Source organism: Cherax quadricarinatus, chromosome 46, assembly GCF_038502225.1.
Source record: "Cherax quadricarinatus isolate ZL_2023a chromosome 46, ASM3850222v1, whole genome shotgun sequence".
Taxonomy (NCBI): Eukaryota; Metazoa; Arthropoda; class Malacostraca; order Decapoda; family Parastacidae; genus Cherax; species Cherax quadricarinatus.
Genome location: NC_091337.1, coordinates 12,446,802 through 12,471,872, shown reverse-complemented (window position 1 = coordinate 12,471,872; position 25,071 = coordinate 12,446,802). Strand labels below are relative to the sequence as shown.

Below are 25,071 nucleotides of genomic sequence, written 5' to 3'. Positions count from 1 at the left end.
AATACAGTACCTTTAGGTACTGTAGATACTTTCTAGGATCAATGCAGCCTATTTCAATTTATGCTACTGAAGATACAATGAAAATAAATGGTATAAAATACCGACACTATGGAAACATAAACACATATGCAGTTTAATGTGATCCTTTACTGTGATCTTTTATGTGATCCAGAACAATGGCTTCTATAACATAGCTGAACCACTTGCCAAGAAACTTCTTCATCACCATCCCACATAAGAACATAGAACACTGCAGAAGGTCTACTCACAACTTGTCCAATACCCCTGCCAAGCTACCCAAGACTCTATAACCCCACCCAGTGGATCCTCAGATGTACCATTCTCCACCTGACCTCAACATTCTGACTATAAATACTCCCGTACCTTCCACCCCAGGTAGATCTGTTTGTGACTTGAAAAAGCCCACTGTGTGGGCAAAACGTTGTCAATAAAGGATCACATTAAACTGCATATGTGTTTATGTTTCCATACTGAAGATACAGTTGGATGTGCTGTACAAAAATAGTAAAAGTATATCATATTAAGGTAACTTTGTACATGATGGAGTGGTACAGTAATTAAAATAATGAATGTCCTAAAATAGCAAGTATGAATGTCCTAAAATAGCAAGTATGAATGTCCTAAAATAGCAAGTATGAATGTCCTAAAATAGCAAGTATGAATGTCCTAAAATAGCAAGTATGAATGTCCTAAAATAGCAAGCATGAATGTCCTAAAACAGATGTATTAAAAAATGAATGGAATCCAAGAGGAGGTAATTAAGTGCTACAACTACTGAATCAGTATTAGTATATTAACCTGTAGGAGTGATACAGTGTGTGAGGACTGGGATATAATCAGATCTGATCCAGGAAATATTAGGATCACTCCAGTTCTTTAGATCATGAGTCCTTCAGCAGCATCAAGACACCCCCTCAACCTTGAAGGGGTGCAACCATTGGAAAATGTAAAAGTTACTATACATGACAAACTGATCACTGTTATTTCCTGAACTCTATTTTGTAAGCATTGTGTCCTTTATCTGTTAAGAATACTTTTTCTGCAAAGTAGTAACTCTTCAAAAAAAAAATTCTGATAGAATATTTTGAATCCAGCCTTGTGTTGCTTTACATGCAGATCCTTTCAACTTATGAATGAGTTGAATTCCTGAAGTTTTTTCCAAGTGTTGAGAACTAAACCTATTTACTCACAGAAATCAATGTACTGTGGATATAGTTATGCAAGTCAAGAGAAGCATATTTACCCAATAATTTACCTTAGATGCTGACACTTTTCCATAGCAAATAATAGTAAGCCATACTCTCTTCAATTATAGGTTAACAAAGCAGAAAAATACAGAAAAAAAGAGTGTTGTCTTGTTAGATCTAAGTGATGCTTCTTGCAGCATATATGTGTGATTTGTAAGAGAAACAACAATGAATTAAAAGATGACTGGATCCTGGAATACAGTGGACCCCCGCATAACGATTACCTCCGAATGCGACCAATTATGTAAGTGTATTTATGTAAGTGCGTTTGTACGTGTATGTTTGGGGCTCTGAAATGGACTAATCTACTTCACAATATTTCTTATGGGAACAAATTCGGTCAGTACTGGCACCTGAACATACTTCTGGAGTGAAAAAATATCGTTAACCGGGGGTCCACTGTACTGCTTTGTCTTTAACTACTGCACACAACAGATGCTGCTGCTTCACATCAAGTAGTTTACGTGTTCGATCCTAACACTCTCACGTTCAGACCTATGGATGTTTTCATAAAGTTTTATTTATTATTATTTCTTATGAACCAGAGACATAAATACAGTGGAACCTCAGCTCATGAACGCCCCACCATGAGAACTTTTCAGGATACGAAGTCATATGGTTGATTTTCTGCTTCTGGATACAAGCAAAATTTCAGGATGCGAACTTTCCCCTTAACCCTTTCAGGGTCCATCCCGTAGATCTACGGCTTCAATTTGAGTGTCCAAACTGTAGATCTACGCCAAAATTCTAGCACCGTCAAATTTAGCGCAAAAACACTCATAGGCCTATATGTGAGAGAACGGGTCTGCGTGGTGGGTGTGCGCCATAAACGAAAAATCTAGGCGCCCACATAGCATTGTGGGAACGCCAGCTCAGTTACCCTTGTTCACCATGCCTCGTCGCAAGGCAGCTCTCACTCCAAGGAAAATTGGGACTCCTGTTCATATCTGATAGTTCTGACAGTGATGGAAGTGGAAATGAAGACGAATTCTTTGGCTCTGATCAGTTAGTGACCGAAAGGAATGACCAGGATATCGATAATAGTGCAGAAAACCTTGATGATCCTCAACCTTCTACCTCTGGTGTGGGCACTCGTCAGTCACGGTCGGTTGTACCTCAACGCAAGAGAAAACTATTATTTTCGCGTGGCCAGGCCTCTGACTTCAGTAATGATGATGATAGTGGCATGGATTGTGATTTTATTGCTCTTGACGATCATTCGAGTAGTGATAGTGAGGAATCATATTCACCAGTGAAGCATCGGTATGTACGCCGCCGCATGCGCTCGGGTAGTGTACCCTATGCCGTGCCCAGGGGACGGAGTACATCGAGGAGTACATCCCGTGGCCCTACACCAGGTATAGATAGTGATAGTGAGGATGATGTGGCTACACTTGGCATGGATAGACCACAGGCATCAGTAGATGGTGGTAGTGGTGATGGTAGTGCCACGGCCATGCATGACTCACCAGCCCAGGCTGGGACCCATGCTGCTGACTCCGCAGTTCAAGGACAAAGCAGAGCGTCAGCCACCAGCCCACCACAACAACCAGCACAACCAGCTTATGATGTCCAGTATCCACCAGCAAACCGTATCTGGGATTGGCAGCAAAATCCCAATTTTGTTCCCAAGCTCCACCAGTTTGATGACTCTCAAAGTGGAATTCTACCTACTTGTCCCCTTGGAAACACTGCAAATGAACTGGAATTCTTTGAACTATTCTTTGACCAGCCATTGATGGAAACTTTTGTCAGGGAAAGTAATAAGTATTTTGAGTACATCATGGCAAATACGATCATATCACCACAGTCAAGACTACACCGGTGGAAAGAGACGACTGTTGCAGAAATGTATTTGCTTTTTGCAACAATAATGCTTATGCCTCATGTCTATAAGCATAATATAAAACCATACTGGTCCACAGATCGGCTAATTTCTACCCCGGTCTTCAGTGAAATCATCCCAGTGAACAGGTTTATCTTACTGTTACATATGTTGCACTTCTCTGACAAAACCAGGCCTGACAGAAGTGACAGGTTATACAAGATTAGAAATGTTTTTTATGTATCTCAAACAAAAGTTCAACATGTACTTTTATCCATTCAAGAATCTTGTAATTGACGAGTCTTTGATTTTGTTCAAAGGTAGGCTGTCATTCAAGCAGTATATACCGAGCAAGAGGAAACGCTTTGGTATAAAACTGTTTGTACTCTGTGACTGTGACAGTGGCCTGGTATTGGATATTGTTGTATACACGGGAAGTAAAACACTGAAAGATACCAAGATGTTATTGGGTATCTCAGGTGACGTAGTGAGAAGCATGATGGCACCTTATCTTGGTAAGGGTCATACATTATATACCGATAACTGGTACACAAGCCCATTACTCAGCGATTTCTTGCAAGTGAACAAGATAGATGTGTGTGGCACAGTGCATTCTAATCGTAAACATGTGCCCAGGCTCAACGCAGGTGCTCGTGGTGATGACGTGCAGGTGTTTACTGCCAATGACATCATGGCATTGCGGTGGCATGACAAACGAGATGTCACATTGTTGACAACCATTCACTGTAATGAAATGCGACAGTGGCAAAGTTGATCGAGTGACTAATGAACATATTCAAAAACCAGTGACAGTGATTGATTATACACAAAACATGCGCTTGGTTGACAAATGACATGCAGATTGGCTTTGTTGATTGTGTTCGTAAAAGTTACAAGTGGTACATGAAACTTTTCTTCCATCTCATGGGCATTTCAATGCTCATTGCATATAATATGTACCAAATGAAAGACTGGCAACAGACCACTGTATGGTGAATTTTGTTTGTCTGTTGTCAGACAACTCATAATGAAGTACCAGGTAACAACACCTGCTATACAACAAGGTCCTCGAACTCCTCAGAATATACCCAAGCATTTGAGGAGGGAAGGTGATCATTTCATAGTACAGCTTCCTTCAACTCAGAAGAAATTTGCTCAGAAGAGATGTATCGTCTGTGCACAAACAAAACGACGGCAACAAAGACGCAAAGGCACTCGGTTTATGTGTGAGGAATGTAAGGTACCTCTGTGCATGGTGCCTTGTTTCAAGACGTTCCACAAGCTGCAGCAGTTCTAAAACCATGTCCAGTGATTGTAAATATGTAAATATATGATAGAACATTAGTATAATACAAGATTTGTGCATGTTTATTGTAATAAACAACAGTGGTAAACAATAATATCATAACTTTAGTGCGGTTATTGTGTTCAATACAGTGATTTTATATATATATACATTATATACAGTATTGGTCTCTCAGGACCCAAATGTTAGTAGGAAAAGATAAAAATTAGAAAAGAAAAAACTACAAAAAACGGTAAACAAAGTAATGTGTTTATTTGGAAATCGTCGCTGTTGCCACCACCACGTCATTTGGGGTCAACTTCTCGGCACTGTATCTCGGTAAGTACTAATGAGAAAAAAAAAATTTTGTATTATTTCCTTCACAAAAACATACTCTTTAATTCTGTAAGAAAAAATTATTTTTTTTTTTTTTCAAAATTTCTTGGACAATGGAGCACCACTTCAGATTTTGGCCTTGGACCCTGAAGGGGTTAAGAGAGGTTCCTTAAATAAATAAATAATTTATTTCTTTGCAAAAGTTACAATGTGTGTTTACATATCATAATATGATTGGAGCAAAGAAAGCCACTATCATGCCGAGACATTTCAGGCAGACTTAATCTACTACTTATAGACTACTGAAGTCTAGACAAGTGAAAAGTAATAGTGGTTACCAATGTTTTGCTGATTGTGGCACCAACTACTGGCAGCCTTCTGAATTTCTCCTTACTGTTATTACATATTATTATTATTATTATTAATATTACATATATTGTATTATTATTATTATAATAATTATTAGTAGTAGTAGCAGTACGTATGTGGTGAGGGGCTCTTGATCTATGGAACTGGACCTGTGCTCCAGTTCCCTAAATTAACAATAATAATAATAATAATAAATAATAATAATATGTATGTACTATTACTAATAATACGCATTTAATAAGAAGAAGAAGAACATAAGAAAGGAGGAACACTACAGCAGGCCTGTTGGCCCATACTAGGCAGGTCCTTTACAATCCATCCCACTAACAAAATATTTGCCCAACCTAATTTTCAATGCTACCCAAGAAATAAGTTCTGATGATTCTATTTACTCATTATGCAAGTCTCACTCAAATCCAACCCCTCTCACTCATGTATTTATCTAACCTAAATTTGAAACTACCCAATGTTTTAGCTTCAATAACCCTACTAGGCAGACTGTTCCACTCATCAACTACCCTATTTCCAAACCAATACTTTCCTATATCCTTTCGAAATCTAAACTTATAAGAACATAAGGAGGAACACTGCAGCAGGCCTGTTGGCCCATACTAGGCAGGTCCTTTACAATCCATCCCATTAACAAAACATTTGCCCAACCCAATTTTCAACGCTACCCAAGAAATAAGCTCCGACAACTCCATCCACTCATGTGCAAGTCCCACTCAAATCCAACCCCTCTCACTCAGTATTTATCCAACCTAAATTTGAAACTACCCAAAGTCCTAGCCTCAATAACCCAACTAGGTAGACTGTTCCACTCATCAACTACCCTATTTCCAAACCAATACTTTCCTATGTCCTTTCTAAATCTAAACTTGTCTAATTTAAATCCATTACTGTGGGTTCTCTCTTGGAGAGATATCCTCAAGACCTTAGTAATGTCCCCTTTATTAATACCCATCTTCCACTTATACACTTCGATCATGTCTCCCCTCATTCTTCGTCTAACAAGTGAGTGTAATTTAAGGGTCTTCAATCTTTCTTCATAAGGAAGATTTCTAATGCTATGTATTAATTTAGTCATTCTACGCTGAATGTTTTCTAACGAATTTATGTCCTTTCTGTAATATGGAGACCAGAACTGAGCTGCATAATATAGGTGAGGCCTTATTAATGATGTATAAAGCTGTAATATAACCTCTGAACTTCTGTTGCTTACACTTCTTGATATAAATCCCAGTAATCTGTCTGCCTTATTACATACGCTTGAAATACAACCACTCGACTTACAACCATGTTTTGTATGCAAATGTTCTGGGAAATAAACAACTGTTTGTGTTGTATACAGTGTTTCTCCTAAACCTTACAGTATAAAATACAGTACTAACAGCATAAAAAATAAAGTAAAAAATAAAATAACAAAGTGAAACAATAAAATAAAATCATTACAACATGATGTTGATATTCAGTAGTAAGGTTCGACTTACGTCCAATTTGACCTACGACCGGTTGGTTGGAACCAAGCTTGGTCGTAAGTCGGATGGTACCTGTAACACTATAATAATAATTATAATAATAGTATGTACTATAATAAGTGAGTTTGAGAATGCCACCACGAGATGGCAGAGCGTAACTCATTGCCGAAACATTCTGAAAGGGAGGAAGAAACAAACCTCCTTGGACAGTTTTTTATTGAAACACCCTGCAGATGGAAGTGTGAAAAGCGTGGAGAAAAAGCCAAAAATCAGTGAATAGTGAACTGAGATAAAAATAAAAATTGTAGGAGTTAAGTTCAGTGATAAAGTCTAGCATTAAGTGTGTAACAATTAACCCTAAAACTGTCCAAACGTAGATCTACGTTCACTCCGACCTTTATTTTCTCAATTTGAAAGCATGTAAAAACAACATAGATCTATGTTCGGAGCACTACGCACGTAAATGTAGATCTACCTTCGGACAGTTTAACCCTTAAATGGTCCAAACAGAGCAACATTCAAATTCGTAGTGCTACAAAAGTAGATCTACTTTTTTTTTACATATTTTCAAATACAGTGGACCCCCGGTTAATGATATTTTTTCACTCCAGAAGTATGTTCAGGTGACAGTACTGACCGAATTTGTTCCCATAAGGAATATTGTGAAGTAGATTAGTCCATTTCAGACCCCCAAACATACACATACAAACACACTTACATAAATACACTTACATAATTGGTCGCATTCGGAGGTGATCGTTATGCGGGGGTCCACTGTATAACAAAAAAAAAAAATGTAGATAAAAGTTTTTTTTACACGTTTTCAAATGTAAAACAAAAAAGATCTACATTTTTTTACATACTTTCAGATGTTGAAAAAACGTATATATATGTTTGGACCATTTAAGGGTTAAGGGCCATAGGCCCTAAGGTTTAGAGATTTTAAAATTGAGTTGAAAAATTCTGTAAATTAAGGTTTTCTTACCAGAAAATAGTGCAAAATTCTGGTAACATGTTGATGCAATCAGCTTGTTTCTATCATATTTCTAAGTATGTTTTTTTCAAAAATGTAATTTTTATGTTTTTGCTCTCATCAAGAGGACATGTTGGCAATTAGTATTTTTTTTTTTTTACTCCAGAAATTACTATTATTTCATTCTAAATTACTGATTATTTCATTCTAAACAAGTTCTGTGACGACTAAAGTGAAGAGCACAGAGCTGTTGCTGCTCAGTTGCCTCTGGGTTATCAACAATGATAGGGGTTTCATCTCCATAGAGTTTTATAGAAACAAAAACTTGAATAACTCAGGAATAAGTTATTGACATTTGTTGAACTGATTTGCAAAGAGTAATAATAGGAGTGTCATGATTTTTTCAGACAATATTTATGAATGATGGTTCAATGTAATTACAACGTTGTTTTGCAATATGTTTTACCATTTTGTTTTTATTGACTCTTATTCTCACAAAAAATGCCAAAAAGCAACAACACAAATTTCAAAAAATTTTTATAATGCAATCTATTAACATTTCTCGCAAAAAAGTTTGAAGGCTAGATAATCTAACTCTTTATCTTTCATCTGATGTTGACTAGAACATTGTACAACTTACCAATTTTGTAGAAATAAGAGGGATTTATGATAAATACAGTTTTTCAATATCTTGCAACTTTGCAACAAGAAGTCCATGCATATAAATGCGTATAGGATGCAAACTGCTCCTTAACAACAGCATAAAGATACACTTGAAATTGGATTTCAATTTTAAAATTTCTAAATCTTAGGGCCTAGGGGCCTTAAGGGTTAAGTGTAGCATTAAGAGTGTAGCAATTAAGCAATAGAAAAAGGATGAAACAAAATGAACTCCTGACAACATACATTGCTCTGCCTATCTTTTCCACTGTCAACTTTCACCAGCATCTGTTCTCCAAGGTATGTACAATAGTTTTTTTCTACATTATGTTTTCCTTATGAAAGTAGTGATCTAATACAGTTAGCCTCACAAACTCTGTTTTATATGTAATAACACCTCTGAAGGGGAGACGTTTTCATAGCGGGAGCAAGAATGCCCGTGACCACTCTCCTCCACCGCTGTCATCACTAGCCACATATGTAATGACATATTTTATTCATTCTAAAGTGTATATCAGGTTTCTATGTCATTTATATTATTTATTAAGTCATATTAGATGAACTGTGATAGATAAATTAGCCACAGAGTTGACCTTAGCGTTATTTTGTCATGCCTCCTGAGAGCAGGAATTCCGCTGGAATGGATTAATGCAATTTCAATTAATTTAAATGAGGAAAATTGACTCAGAATACGAACAAATCAGGATATGAGGAAGTTCACGGAACGGATTACGTTCATAAGCTGAGGTTCCACTTTACAGTTGTTCATAACTTGAAAGTTTGTATCTCTAGCACCAATTTTTGTATCTAAGGGAGTGTACAGTGTGTAACTGGGTTTTAATGGGATAACAAGCTAAACTTTACACTGAACACTGAATCCCTAACACTAGGGTTTCCAGGACCACAAATCCAGTGCTAAACATGGCAATTCTATACTGTGTATGTACATAATGATAGAGTATGTACAAAAACAAACTTACTGGTATAATGCAGTATGTAAATATATGATGTTTAAGACAAGGCTATATGAACATACATGCAAAGTCATTTTAGCTATAGGCTACAGAAATGTTGAGTAAGCCAAAGGTGAATTTAAAAACTTGTTAAAAATATAAATAAATCATGACCTTAATATAACTAGATCATAACGACAACTGCTCAAGCCACTGACTCTAGGAACTACACATTAAAGTGCTAATTATTATCATTATTTTTGGAAGTGCTAAACCTGTAGGGATCATACAGCACATGAGAAATGAGAAGCAACTGTTTTGATCTAAGGGAAAAAGAGACCCCTCACCAGTACCAATGTACCTCCTTTACCTGTGAATCTTGAAGGGCATTAAGTACTAATGAAGTACATACTGTATTGTACTGTATGGTAATGAATGGTACCATATTAAAAAAAAAAAAAAAAAAGTAATTTACAATTGAGAAAAATGCGCAAGATAACTATGCAGTCCTTGTCACATTACTGGAGAAAATAAAATTAAACAAGAAGCTAGGTGCTATATACTGCATGAAGTGATTATTGTATCTAAATTTTACTGTGCTAGACAAAAGATAATAAAGTTAATAGCATATCAAATACTCACCTGGAAAAGAATTTTAATGAAGACTCGTGAAGAACTGGTTGTTTCATCCTCATTTAAGCGAATGTGGCTCAAAACTTCCCAAGAAATTGCATCTGAAAACAGCAAATGAGCAAAGAGCCGAGCTACATTGCGAAGTTTTTCTGTCTCAAGACGATGACATGTGTCATAAGCATCCATGAAGATTTGCTGGAAAGGTTCCTGATAAACTTTATTGATCATACAGAAGCGTTGAGCCAAAAGCCCATAAAACTTTATATATGTGCGCTGTTGTGCACAGCAATCTAAGATCATGTTACATAGTTCCGTCTCCCAACCTGGCTTGATTTCTCCCTTTAGAAGTTTGTGAGCACATTCATCTACATCCAATGATGACTGTATAGTCAGATACACTGTACGACGGAAGGCCACCATGTTTGTCTCTGTCTGGTCAATAATGGTTTGTGCTTCTTGTTTTTCAGCTTCATCATCAGTCTCTTCATCATCACTATCAGAACCACTCTCTGAACCACCTCCTGAACCACTTTCATCACTATCATCACCAAGGATACCAGCACGAATTTCTTTGTACTTTTCCTCGTTTTCTTCATATTCTGGGTCATGTTTAAAGACATTGAGAATGTCTTGACCATCCAATTTTCCATCTAACTCGACAATGTGTGTAAACTGTTCATCTTCTTCAACAAGATCCAGTTCTTCTATGACAGATGGATGATCTTTGAACCCATCCTTAACTATTGCGAATATTACTTCAAGCATATATGCAACACGTTGTTCTAATTTGCCTTCATGTAATATATGCCTCAATGTTTCAAATATAATCTTCATTCCTCTGGGACTTACTTCATTTAGTTTCATACCACATTCTGTAAGAAAAGTAATAGCTAATTCACAAGAATCATTTCTCGATTTCTCTGCAACTTCTGATTCATCTGTTGCATCTTTAGCTCTCTCAAGTAAGAATGTTAAAATCTCCAAAGCTACAACTTCATGAGCAACTTGCTGGTTTATAAGATGTGCAATAAAACGACAAGATGACATGCACACATTTTTGTCATTTCTTTTAACTCCTCGTCGGAGCTGAATAACTAAACGTTTTAATAACAACTCCCCAATCTGTGGAAACTTAGTGTTGATAATAGCAACCATAGCTGCATAAACATGAGTAAATGTTGGAGAAAATGACTGGGCCTGCATCAGAGCTCTGCATAATACACCCCTTCCTCGGACAACGTTTTCCTGGAGTAACTCTCGAACAATGATGCCAATGTTTGAAACATTAACTTTATTGACAAGACCATTGATAGATTTTTTTAGTGCTTCCCATGCTAATCTCTGGAATACAGCACTTGTCTTATCTGTTATCTGTGCTTGCATCATTTTCAGTTTTGCTGGAGGTATATAGGCACCACCAGTTTTGGTTGTTAATGGATCCATTACTGGCTTTTTTATTAATTCCTTAGGTGGTGGCTCAGATTCTTTATTTTCATTCTTTTTGTCTTCTTTACCATTTGTTTCATCTTTCCGTTTCTTAGCATGTCTGACGTCTTCTTCATCACTACTCTTCTTATAATGATGTTCACTCTCTCTTCTGTCATCATTCCTCTCTCTTTTTCTTCCTCTTTCTGAGCCTTGCCCTCTACCTCTTGGGTCTTCAATCTGAATACCTAGTTTATCAGCATATTTATTCCAATATGTATCACTTGTTTTGAGTTGTTTAGATTTTGGTTGCCGTACACTATCTTTATTGTGGTCCTCCCCCCAGTATCGTCCACCTATCTGCGGTTCTTCCGATTCTTGCTGTCTAGTAGAATCCTCATCCTCCGAGCTATGATACTTAGATCTTTTATTATCCCTGGCAGCTCTTTCATCTCTGGAAGTTATATCACCAGAAGCTTTATCATCCTTGGAAGCTTTATCATCCCTGGAAGTTTTATCATCCCTGGATGTTTTATCATCCCTGGATGTTTTATCATCCCTGGAAAGTTTATCATCCTTGCAAGTTTTATCATCCCTTGAAGATTTATTATCTTTGGTAGCTTTATCATCACTGCACTTTTTACTCTTTCTGTCCTCCATCTTTGAATCATGCCTACTGCTTGAATGAGAACGTGATCGAGAGCGAGACTCTTTTTCCTTACTACTGTTCTTTTTGGAATGTGATGGGCTTGCACTTTTGGAGCTGCCATCTGAAGTCTTTAGCTTCTTGCTACGAGCAGCCTCTCTTTCCTTTTCTAAAGTTTCATTCCTCTGGCGAATTTCCTCTTCTATCTCCAACTGTTCTTCTAACTGCCTCTTCTTTCTTAGCAACTCCTGTTCAGTTGTTTCATCACTGTCATATATTCCTGATCTATCGTCTTCCTTCACGTTTTCCTCGCTTTCACTACTACTACTGGATGATTTTTTGCTTTTATGCTTCTTATGTTTCCTTTTTTTCCTGTGATCATCTGGATCAGAACTCCTTTTTATCATTCTTGATTTACCTTTCCCACCACTTCCATGCTTGTCACTATCTGATTTGCCGCTTTCTTTTTTGCCATATTTTTTTACAATTCCTGAATACTCGCTTTCAGTTCCTGATCCCATCTTCTGCTCTACCAAAGTTTTGGTTGCATATCTTTCCCTTACTGACATTTCTTTTTTCTCTGTAACATTATCATCTTTCCTCTCAACATTTATAATGATTTGTTCCCTGGATTTTAAGTCATCTTGTCCACAACCAGATTTTTCTATGATCTCCCTTTCTGAATTTTTATCAGTTTTTTTATATGCCTCATAACTTCCATGTTCTAAAAGTGTATCGTCTTTTAAATTCATTTTAATTTCTGTGCTTGATTTGTCTCCCTCTGATTTGTTTTTAAGATGAAATCCTTCTTCAAATTCCTTTGTCTTTAAAATTTTCATTGGTGTATCAACAGTCTTCAGGCCCTTATTATTCAATTCCTTATTGCCAGTTCCATTATCATCAGGTGAATTTCTCCTGACATTTCTTTCCAACTCAGAATCACTGCTATCAGATGCTTCCCCACTCTCTCTCTCATTTTCATTTGGTGTCTCTTCGGCATTATCTTGTACCAGTTCTAACTTTTCAATTTTATTTTTGATAGGTGCTTGAGTTACATCTGCCGATTCAAAATTTTCAACATTAGCAGCAGAACTCTCATCGGATTTCTCCTCTGCTAATCCACGAGGCACATTTTGAAGTTTTAGTGATTCAAGATCATCATTTGAGCTTTTTGTTCTTTTTCCTGAAATTTTACTACTAGAATTGTTACACGAGCTTTCATCAACATTTTCCTCAGTCAACTTTTCTGCTACCTTTTCAGGACCTAAGCATTTACTATTGGTTTCTGAATTATTTTCTTTTGCCTTTTCAGGACCTAACTTTTCAATGTTAACTTCTAAATTTGCTATTGTCTTTTCACAAACTTTTTCTTCTGCATTTTCTAGAGCTTTCACTGCTGCTTTTTCAGGACCTTTCACCATTGCCTTTTCAGGGACCTTTACTATCGTCATTTCAGGATCTTTTTCTGCTGGGATTTCAGAACCTATTTCTTTTGCCTTTTCAGGACCTTGTATTGTTGACATTTCAAAACTATTTTCTGATGCATTTTCAGGACCCTTTTGTGCTTTACTTTCAGGATATTTTTCTTTTGTACTTTCAAAACCTTTAAGTGTTGCCTCTTCAGGAACCTTTGTCTCTCCAGGATAATTTTCTGTAGATTTATCAGAATCTTTCATTGCCTTCACAAGACCTTTTGTTGCCTTTTCATCACATTTTTCTGTGATTTTTTCAGGATCTTTCATTGCCTTCTCAGGGCACTTTTCTGTAGACTTTTCAGGATCTTTTATTGCCTTTTCAGGGCCTTTAAATATTGCCTTTTCAGGCCCTTTTAATACTGCCTTTTCAGCAACTTTCAACATTGCCTTTTCAGGACCTTTTAATGCTGCCTTTTCAGGACCTTTAATTATTGCCTTTTCAGGACCTTTTATTGTTGCCTTTTCAGGACCTTTTATTGTCTTTTCAAGACTTTCTTCTGTTGCCTTTTCAGGAGCTTTTATTGTGTTTTCAAGACCTTTCTCTGTTACCTTTTCAGGACCTTTTTCTGTTGCCTTTTCAGGATCCTTTATTGATGTCTTTTCAAGACCCTGATCTGTTGCCTTGTCATGACCTTTTTCTGTTGCCATTTCTGGACTTTTCACTGATTTTTCATAATCTTTCTCTGTTGCCACTTCAGGACCTTTTACTACTTTTTCAGAACCTTTTTCTGTTGCCCTTTCATAGCTTTTTTCTGCTACCTTTTTGGAACTTTTTTCAGTTACCTTTTCAGGACCTTTTATTGTTACCTTTTCAGGATCTTTTATTGTTACCTTTTCAGGATCTTTTATTGTTGCCTTTTCAGAATCTTTCATTGCTGCCTTTTCAGGATCTTTTATTGTTACCTTTCCAGGATCTTTTATTGTTGCCTTTTCAGAATCTTTCATTGCTGCCTTTTCAGGACCTTCTGTTGTCTTTTCAGAATAATTTGCTGCCTTTTCGGGATCTTTTAGTTTTGCTTTTTCAGAACCTTTTTCTGTTGTCTTTTCAAGACCTAACTTTTCACTGCTCTCATATAAATTTTGTGTTGAACTTTCAGTACCAAGTTTTTCAATGTTAGTTTCTGAACTTTCTGTTGCCTTTTCAAACCCTGATGTTTTTGGTTTTGAATTTTCTTTTGCCTTTTCAGGACGTAAGTTTTCAATGTTCATATTTAAATTTAGTGCTACATTTTTGTTAGAACATTTATTTTCAATCTCTCTCATCTTATCAGAAATCTTACTAAAGGATTTTTCAGGCTTTGTTTTACCATATTTAGTATCTATAATATCAATATTTTTACTTTCTAACTGCTTTTGACATATCTCTTTCCCAAGTTCTGAGGTAGTTTGCCTATCCATTTTCTTTTTGGACATTTCAAGTTCCGAGTCTTCAGAATCACTGCTAGAGCTCCTATTACTTATTTTCTTTTTGGATGAGCTCTTTTTATAATCGGAATCTTCAGAACTATGATCAGAAGTTGTGTCCACTTTTCTCTTTAATGCTTTTTGAGATATTTTTCCTTTCTCACCAGTTTCTGAATCAGAGTCTGAACTTTCATATTTTTGTGATTTCTTTTCAACAGCCTTTTCATCTTTAACTTTTTCAGTTTTCAGTTCTTTAGGTTTACTTGGTTTAGCATGCTTTTTCTTTCTATATTCATGATCACTAGAATCATACTTCTTAGCAACATCTGTATCTTCATCAGAAGAATCAGTAGTGCTCTCTGATTCTTTCTTGATTTTAGGATCGTCATCTGATGAAACATCACTGTCTTCAGATTCCTTCTTCTTCTTTGTGTCTCCATCAGACGAACTTTCACTACTTGAGTCACTAGTAGATGAACTTTTTCGTGATTTTCTTTCACTTTTTCGACCTCTGCGATCTGTGGAGCGTGATCTCCTGGATCTTTCAGGAGTATATTCTTTATGATGCCTTTCTGACCGCACATTTCGATTACTAAAAACCTCCATCCTATTTCTAGCTCCGTATCTGTCCCAGATTCTACCTCTGCGTCTATATCGTTCATCTCTGCCTCTGTACCTATCCCATGTTTGTTGTTCATCATCAGAGCTAGAATAATCCCTTCCATATCTTCGTCTATCACCTCTCATTTGTTCTCTCTTACGATGATACCTTTCATTTTTTGACGGATATGAAGTCCAACGACGGCGACCTCTGTTCCAACTTCTGTATTTTTCTCTAAGTGATCTGTCCCTGCTCTGACTTCGCTCACGACTTCCACTCCTTCTGTTATACTTTTGATATCTATCTCTGTCCTTTTCCCTTTCACGTCTATTACTTCGCTCCCTATCATGACTCCTCCTGTATCTGTCTCGTCGATCACTCCCAGGGGAGCGAGAATGACTGCGGCTGCCCATCTGGAATATGAAAATTATATGAAGGAAAATAATGTACCACAATCTGTATTGCATGAACAGCAGTGCCTTCATTATTGCTTTTTCTACATATAGTACTGTATATAGAAAGCCTATGGTTACCAATATGTGCCGTAAAACTGTCTAGATTCTAATCAAAATATTTTATTTCCAACAACTGATTTATGTATTGCAGTATTTTATGTTTCTAGCAAACATTCAACCTTGGAATCCCAAAATTAGTCACCAAAGAAGTATCAATCTCTGTCTACATCTCTCAGATTGCTTGAGCAATGATAGTTGTAGGCACAATTAGAGAGCACTGTGTCAACATTCATGTGGTCCAAGACAGTTATGGGCTATCATGGAATGATAACACATAATATAAGATCAACAGATATAACAAACAGAATACATCGCATTTTCTAAAGAACAGAACACAGGAGGACAGTAATACCATAGTAAACACAGCAAAATCTAACCTTAGCAAATTAAAAAGTACAGAACTCTAAGGAACAGGCCTGACATCTTCATTGACACTTATCTTTATAGCAAACATGGATATAAACACTAGCTGCAGCTTTATATGATCCTTTATGGACAATACCAAAAAAATGCATGAAAGTTGCCATGATAAAATACACAAAAATCACAGGCAGATATCAATATTTTCCAGTGGGCAATGGAAATAATACTGGCCAACATTAAACTTATTTTGGTGTGAGTGGAGGGAAAGGAAAGTCTGTGGGTAAGAAAGGGGAGGGGAGGGGGGAAGCTTGGTGGAGAGACATGTTCTGTGGGGTAGGGGAGGGGAGTATGTTGGAGGGAAGCAATGAAGTCTGCTTCTTAAAATACTGTATGTACATTAATAATCTTATAAAATAACTTTTGTTTCAATATTTTGCAGTATTATGAAGTACACTTTAATAAAGGCTCTATTTTTTTCTTATCTTATAATTCGATACTGAAATACTGTGGCAAACCCTTGGCATTCACAGGAGTTATATTCACAAATGGTATAACAAATGCCATATCGTGAAAACTACCTTACAATCTGCAGACATGCCCATATCAAACACAGCACACCCCTGATGTCCCTGGCTTTTGATAAACTGTTCAGATTTTACAAAAAATGAAATACACTTGTGCAATACAGTGCAAACCATTTGTACATTTCCCATCAAGGCAGGGTGACCCAGAAAAAAAGAAACACTTTTATCATCATCATTCATCCCATTAATGTCTTGCCAGAGGCGTGCCTACACTACAGTTATAAAACTGCAGCTTATCAATACCAATCCTTCAGAGTCCTGGAGGACTCATGACAGCCTCATTGTGGGAAAGTACACAGAATTGTGGTTCTTTACAGTGGTCAAAATATTGTACAATAAGTACAGTACTGTGAATAGCTAAGCTCAGCGATTACCACAGGCATGAATATCAAGGGTTTACATCAATAAGCACAAACATATTCATTAAAAAAAAAAAAGAGAGAGAGACAGTTGAATTGGTGTGCTTATAGAGAGAGACATGAAAGAGTGCTATAAGTAAGTTTATTCAGGTACAGGTACCCATAAATAGTTACATAAATTATCATACAAAGCAGCATATATGTAGATTACCTAGGATAATCCAAAAAAAAAAAAAAAATCCAAATAACTTACTTTCATTAGAGTCTTTGTAATATCTTATTATTTAAATCTTAAAAGTTAAAACAGTTCAGTAACTCAACTGTGTGAAAAGAAGTTACAATAAAAGGAGATATACTAGGAACAGGGTAAACTGAATTATTAACATTAGAGAAAAGATCAGATCAAAGTAATAGGTACATGAATGTTACAGTATGCACTATGAGGTGCATAGAGAACATATCACAAAACACATCTTATAGTATAGCATATAAGCAAAATCAAAGTAAACAGGTCAGGTAACACAATGCCCATCCTGGAGTCGCCATGGACTGGGTGAGTAGAATGAGCCTACCTTCAGATTTGGGTTGACTCCTTAGTAGTAAACACTGCTATGTTGATATCGGATTTGCGGACAGAAGAGTGTATGTTTATCGTGGATCTCATGAGTATCATTGGCAAACAGCAACTGTGGCAACTCCCACTTTATATCTAATTCATTAATGCATCTTTTAGTCCCACACCTTTCCCCAAAACTCTACTGTTCACTACTTTTACAATCCTACCCATAAATACCATATGTTAAACAACCATGGTGACATCACACATACATTTTTAAGACTTACTTTTACTAGAAAATAATTCCCCTCTCTCCTACATACTCTAATATGAGCCTCACTATCCACATAAAACTCTTTGCTTTAATAACTTACTACCTATTCCATACATTCGCATCTTCTGCCACAGGGCTATCCTATCCATAAATACAACAAAAGTTACTTACTTTTAGGTACTCTTCATTTACGTGCTTCAGTGTAAACGCTAAAGTCTACATATGATATTTCAAAAAAAGTTTCCGTAATGTTAGTGCTATTATATGTTGTTAGGCATATTACTGTATTGTTGTATGTATGTATGTAGTTAGATGTATAAGGTCATCCAAATTTCTCTTGTAACCAAGCATTAAACACATCGATATAATAGTCATACAGCAGAAATAAATTATGATTTAACCTAAGATAATCCACAAAAGGCAAATATAAGGTTGACTTTCCCAGAGCATAAAATCCAAGCGTAAACCTGGATGCATATATCTTCCCCATGATAATTAATATACCCATCATAGTCTTCTTCCTCAGGATCTGTGCAGTTGATTTAGATTAATATGATTACATTCATGTAAGAGCTATAAACCATTGAGGTCATACAGTACCTGGGGAAATAGGTAAATTTAATTCAGGTACAATTACACAATCTTTAATTATTATTATTATAATCAAGGGGAAGCGCTAAACCCGTAGGATTATACAGCGCCTGGGGGGGGGGGGATGTGGAAGGCATTCAGGCTTAATTCGGGGAACTGGAGCACAGATCCAATTCCCTAAATCAAGAGCCCCTCACCAACAACAAGGAACCTTCCCTGAGGGGACACAATTTTTAAATGATTACGTCTGTCTTACATAATGTGTAAATTATTTTGGATTCCCCCCCCCCCCCCAAAAAAAAAATCAAAAGTGAATTATTTCCAGTGAGGTCTTTCGGGTGGCAATCATGTTCGATGTAAGGAAGGCAAGGTCAGGTTTACTTCCCTATATTAAGAACCCAGACCAGCATCAAGAACTTTCCTCCAGGGATACTGTATTTAGAGATTCCTTCTCCTGATGACGGTACACAGTGCGTTTTGCACAAAGTGTTTAAACATTCATCCCATCATTTGTCTACAACAGCCTACGTGTTTATCAATATCTCAAGGAATAATACATACTGGCACTTACATTTCATCCAGTATGAAGGATACACACTAGCTATTTCTCAAGAAATATCGAAATATCTTCTTATTTTGCGATTATTTCCAAAAATGTCCGCTGTGTTCACACGTCATAGTCGTTCTTGTAAGGCGAGCATCCGTATCCACCGGAGAATCCACAACCCAAAATCTGGATTCTGACTTTAGTTTGCTAGTGATAGAATTCCTTTATGGAATCCACAGTTCGTTTATTATCAATCAGTCCATCAATCAATTTTCATTTCCTTGCAAGATTACATTGAGATTATGAAATTCCAAAAATGAGTTGCAGTGCAAAGAGAGCCACTATCATGCCTAGGCATTATGAGCAGACTTAATTTAATGGCTTACAGACTACTTAATACTAAGAAATTGAACAGATTTAGATTTTGCCACCGAAGTGGCTAGTTTATTGTGCACCCCATATCCATCCTCTGTGGACGGTAGCGCTAGAGCATGTGGATACACAAAAGGCCCAGGAACTAGGCCCCAAAAGGGTTAACAGATGTACATATGGGTTTATATCTACAGTTCACTTATCTGTTACAAGCAAATTTAAGAAATTTGCTTAGTATATCTGGTACCTTATTTTCATTAATAAGATACCTTGACATGTCACAGGTTATTATACTGTCTGTTTCTGTATTCCTCAATAAGTGGACAATTAAGTGGACAATTAAGAAGGTGGCCCGGTGGCCTGGTGGCTAAAGCTCCCGCTTAACACACGGAGGGCCCGGGTTCGATTCCCGGCGGGTGGAAAAATTTCGACACGTTTCCTTACACCTGTTGTCCTGTTCACCTAGCAGCAAATAGGTACCTGGGTGTTAGTCGACTGGTGTGGGTCGCATCCTGGGGGACAAGATTAAGGACCCCAATGGAAATAAGTTAGACAGTCCTCGATGACGCACTGACTTTCTTGGGTTATCCTGGGTGGCTAACCCTCCGGGGTTAAAAATCCGAACGAAATCTTATCTTATCTTATCTTAAGTAGACAGTGTTCAAGACAGTGACCATATGCCTGACCACATAATTTGCATTTAGTTTGATCATCATCTGTGCACCTCCCAAACTGCCAGAAGTACTTGTAACCAAGCCTAAGCCTGGCCACTACAACATCAGTCAGTCTGTTCACATTGCAATTTGCTCCATAAACATACTTACCTACGCTCATGTTATCATAGTGGGTTACAGATCTACTCAGGCTTCTAACTGCATTCCTGTTACAATCATTTTCGTTATTTACTTCTCTCCTAATATTACTCATTATGCTAGACACAGATATACCAAAGTTATATTCTACATTCTTCTTCTGGGTACTCTTCTTGGCTAACATATCAACTTTATCATGAAGGAGTAATCCAATGTATGATGGGGATCCATAGCAATTGTACATTAATCTCTTTGTCCCTGATTTTTGAGTATCTATACCTGGTTTCTCCAATGAGCATGTTGTTGGAGTCATTATATGAGTCAAGAGCATTCAGTGAGGACATAGAATCAGTAATGATGATAGAGACAAGCTCAGTGTCATAAGTTAGCTCTAGCGCCATTAGGATTGCAAACAATTGGTGAGAAGGTTTAGTGTTTACCTGGAGAGAGTTCCGGGGGTCAACGCCCCCGCGGCCCGGTCTGTGACCAGGCCTCCTGGTGGATCAGCGCCTGATCAACCAGGCTGTTGCTGCTGGCTGCACGCAAACCAACGTACGAGCCACAGCCCGGCTGATCAGGAACTGACTTTAGGTGCTTGTCCAGTGCCAGCTTGAAGACTGCCAGGGGTCTGTTGGTAATCCCCCTTATGTGTGCTGGGAGGCAGTTGAACAGTCTCGGGCCCCTGACACTTATTGTATGGTCTCTTAACGTGCTAGTGACACCCCTGCTTTTCATTGGGGGGATGGTAAGTAAGTAAATTTATTCAGGTATACACAAATACAGTTACATAGAATTATCATACATAGCAGCATATGTGTAGAGAACCTAGGATAACCCAAAAAAGTCAGACAGAGTGACTTATTTCCATTGGGGTCCTTTTACCTTATTATTATAATATAAAGGTTATAATATTTTCTTATTATTCTACAATGAAGATAACATCTTATTATCATACTAAAAAGACTATCTACTACACGAGGGTCATTAAGACTATCTACAATACGAGGGTCATTACTAGGGATAAGGTAAAATTTACACGTATTTTAGCTAAAAAATAGAAAATCATTCCCCTCCCTTTCTGTAGCTTCATTCATCAGACACTTTTTGGCATTCTTCTTGAACTGGTCGAGTCGAGTCGAGTCAACTGGTTCATGCTATGACTGGCTTTGGCATGTGCGGGTAGTCTGTTCCATTGCCCAATTTTACTTTAAACTATATTGATCAAACTTATTGTAAACTTCTTTTATTGACCATTTTTATTCCATACTTTTTTAACCTAGTATTTTCAACTACAACTTTTATATCATCCTGTCTACCATCTTACTAGCATATTATAACCAAGTCATTGCCATTTTTATTTTTATCAATTCTTTTTTTTTTATTATTATTTTGCTACCTTAATTTGTGTATTTTATCCTGTCAATTTAAATCTAATTATACTCTAATTCTTGTAAACAACTTTTATAAGACAGTGCAATTACAATTGAGAGTCTTGTTCCTTTATTATATTATTAGATTAATCACAGTTTTACTCTAGCTCATTCTAGCTCAATACATAGTCAATACCAAATTCACTATACTAGACCATAGTGCAATTACTAGTGAGAGACTGGTGCTATTTGTAATTTGTATTTTTATATTATTAGACTAAAGTTGTTGTACTATAGCTCTTTCTAGCTCAATACATAGTCAATACCAAATTCACTATATTAGACCATAGTGCAATTACTAGTGAGAGACTGGTGCTACTTTAATTTGTATTTTTATATTATTAGATTAAATTCAGTTGTACCATAGCTCATTCTACCTCAAGACATAGTCAATACCAAATTCACTATATTAGACCATAGTGCAATTACTAGTGAGAGACTAGTGCTATTTTTAATTTGTACTTTTATATTATTAGATTAAACCTATTGTACTTTAGCTCACTCTAGCTCAAAACATAGACTCCACAAAAGTCATTATTAGACCTTAGTGCAATTACAAGTGAGAGTCTTGTTCTATTTTTAATTTGTATTTTTATATTACTAGTTTATACCTAGTTGTACTTTAGTTCATTCCAGCACAACACACAGACAACATCAACTTCATTATGTGTAGTAGTGACTATACCCTACATGACCAAAATACTCTAGCTATATACTTGTCCAAACTTCCAACCACTACAGATATCAGTAGTAAAACTCAACACACAGCTCAGGATATAAATAACCATAATTTTAAACCTAGAAGATGATTGATCACGTTGACCCTGATCTAAACCTCCATAACCTGACACCCAATCAAAACCTATTGGAAAGTAACTGCCTTTATTACACAGCATCACAAGCCACCACTATCCTAAACAATGCTAAAAGTCTATCAGTACTTAACTACAACATCAGGTCCTTAAGCAAACACTATGATGACCTCCTAGCACTCCTTGAATCACTAAAGACACCCTTCTCCTGCATTATTCTTACTGAGACCTGACTTAAGCAGGACACAATAGATATCTACCCTCTACCAGGATACACAGCAATTCACAACTGCAGAACAAACCAAGTTGGGGGTGGTATTGCAATCTATTACTCTAACCAATTATCTTGTCTTAGCACCACTTGCTTTAGTGATGAATATGGGGAATACATTTTTGCTAATTTTACTGTAAAAAACCTTAAGACGCCTATAACAATCGGTGCCATTTACCGGATACCTCACACAAACATCCCAAATTTCAGTGAGAAATTAAAGTCACTAATAACAAACAGACAAATGAATAAGCACCACCTTCTCTTAGCTGGAGACTTCAACATCAACCTTGGCTTACTAGATGATCAGCCTGTAACTGATTTCATCAACAATATGAACAACACACTTCTCATACCAACAATAACTAAACCAACCAGGCTCACTGAGACAAGTGCAACCATAATAGACCACATATGGACCAATATACTAGCCCCCCTTAAATCAGGGATAATCACAGATAGCACTACAGACCACTACCCTACCTTCCTCCTGACAAACATTAGTAAACCACCACTTGAATACAACAAAGTCTCATTTAGACTCCATGACGAGGCCTCATTAAGGAAATTCACAGCTGACCTAGAGACTGTTGATTGGCCTACAGAATTCTCCAAGGCCAGTGGTATTGATGACTGGACAGACATCTTTCTTAACAAATTACTTAGACTATACAACAAACATTGTCCTATAAAAACAAAACAGATCACAAACAAACGGCTTGGTTGCCCATGGCTAACCAGCACCATTCTGAAATCCATTGACAAGAAACACCAATATGAAAAGCAATATAGACAGGGCTTAATACACAAAGATACTCTTAAACACTATTCATCAGCTCTCACCAAAGTAATAAAAAAAGCCAAACAACTATACTACTCCAGTAGATTTACAGACACTAGAGGAGATATAAAAAAGACCTGGAAAACACTCTCTCAGATTCTAGGGACCCACAAACTGAGAAAAACCAAGAATATTGTCCTAACTAAACCTAATGAAACACCACTACATCCCACTGACACAGCTAACAAGATAAACGACTTCTTCTCAAACATAGGATCTAATCTCGCCAGTAAAATCCCACATACCAATGCCCATGCCGGAGACTACCTAGATTGAAATTTCCTAATTCCTTCTATCTTGCACCAACTGAGCCCACGGAAGTCATTGAGATCATAAAGTCACTTAAAAATAACTCGAGGAATCTGTCTCATGTCCCACCATTACTGTACAAGCGAGCGGCCCATGTCCTTTCGCATGCTATTTCATTACTTTTTAACAAGTCAATAGAGACTAGCACCTTCCCGAAACTACTCAAGATGGCAAGGGTTACACCAATACATAAAGGTGGTGACCCTACAGACTTAAACAACTATAGGCCAATATCTAACTTACCATTGCTATCCAAAATCTTTGAGAAACTCGTGCACAGGAGACTGTATTCATTTATAATGGCTCAAAACATACTCAACCCCTGCCAGTTTGGATTCAGGAAAAATAAAAGCACTAATGATGCAATCATAAAAATGCTAGATCTGCTTTACACAGCATTGGAAAATAAGGAATATCCACTAGGAATTTTTATTGACATAAGAAAAGCTTTTGACACAGTAAACCACGAAATCCTACTCCACAAACTTGACCACTACGGTATAAGAGGCCATGCGCTTGCTTATTTCAAATCTTACATTACTAATAGGTATCAGTACGTCACCATTAAAGACACAGCATCAGCAACACGGCCACTTGATACTGGAGTTCCGCAGGGAAGTGTCCTTGGTCCCCTGCTCTTCCTCATATACATCAATGACCTTCCAAACGTATCCCAACACCTGAAACCCATTGTCTTTGCTGATGACACGACTTATTTCATCTCTCACCCTAATCTTGCCACCCTCAACACCATTGTGAATGAGGAGCTGATTAAAATATCGACTTGGATGACAGCCAATAAACTTACGCTTAACACTGACAAAACTTACTATATCATGTTTGGTAGCAGAGCAGGAGATGCACAAATTAACATTAAGATTGACAACACTCTAATTACCAGAAATAATGGGGGAAAATTCCTAGGCTTATACCTTGACAACAACCTGAATTTCAGCACCCATATCCAGCATATAGCCAAAAAAGTATCCAAAACGGTTGGGATCCTCTCCAAGATACGATACTACGTGCCGCAAAATGCCCTTCTCACACTATACCACTCACTTATTTATCCATACCTCACCTATGCTATTTGTGCTTGGGGAT

General features: G+C 37.1%; 1 protein-coding gene across 2 annotated transcripts in view; it reads right to left on the bottom strand.

Moving 5' to 3' along the window:
• ncm (pre-mRNA-splicing factor nucampholin) overlaps window positions 1-19,303 on the bottom strand; it is a 39,156-nt gene extending 19,853 nt beyond the window's left edge. Inside the window, exons 1-2 of one of the 2 annotated variants that reach the window (XM_053788056.2) lie at window positions 19,145-19,303; window positions 9,790-15,744 (exon numbers count right to left, since the gene is read on the bottom strand). In XM_053788056.2, coding sequence (XP_053644031.2) covers window positions 9,790-15,744 — 5,955 coding nt within the window. In that variant the 5' untranslated portion in view covers window positions 19,145-19,303. Of the gene's footprint in view, window positions 1-9,789; window positions 15,745-19,134 lie in introns of both variants that reach the window. The other variant, XM_053788057.2, reaches the window with a different exon arrangement.
• Between the last annotated feature and the right edge of the window lie 5,768 nt (window positions 19,304-25,071).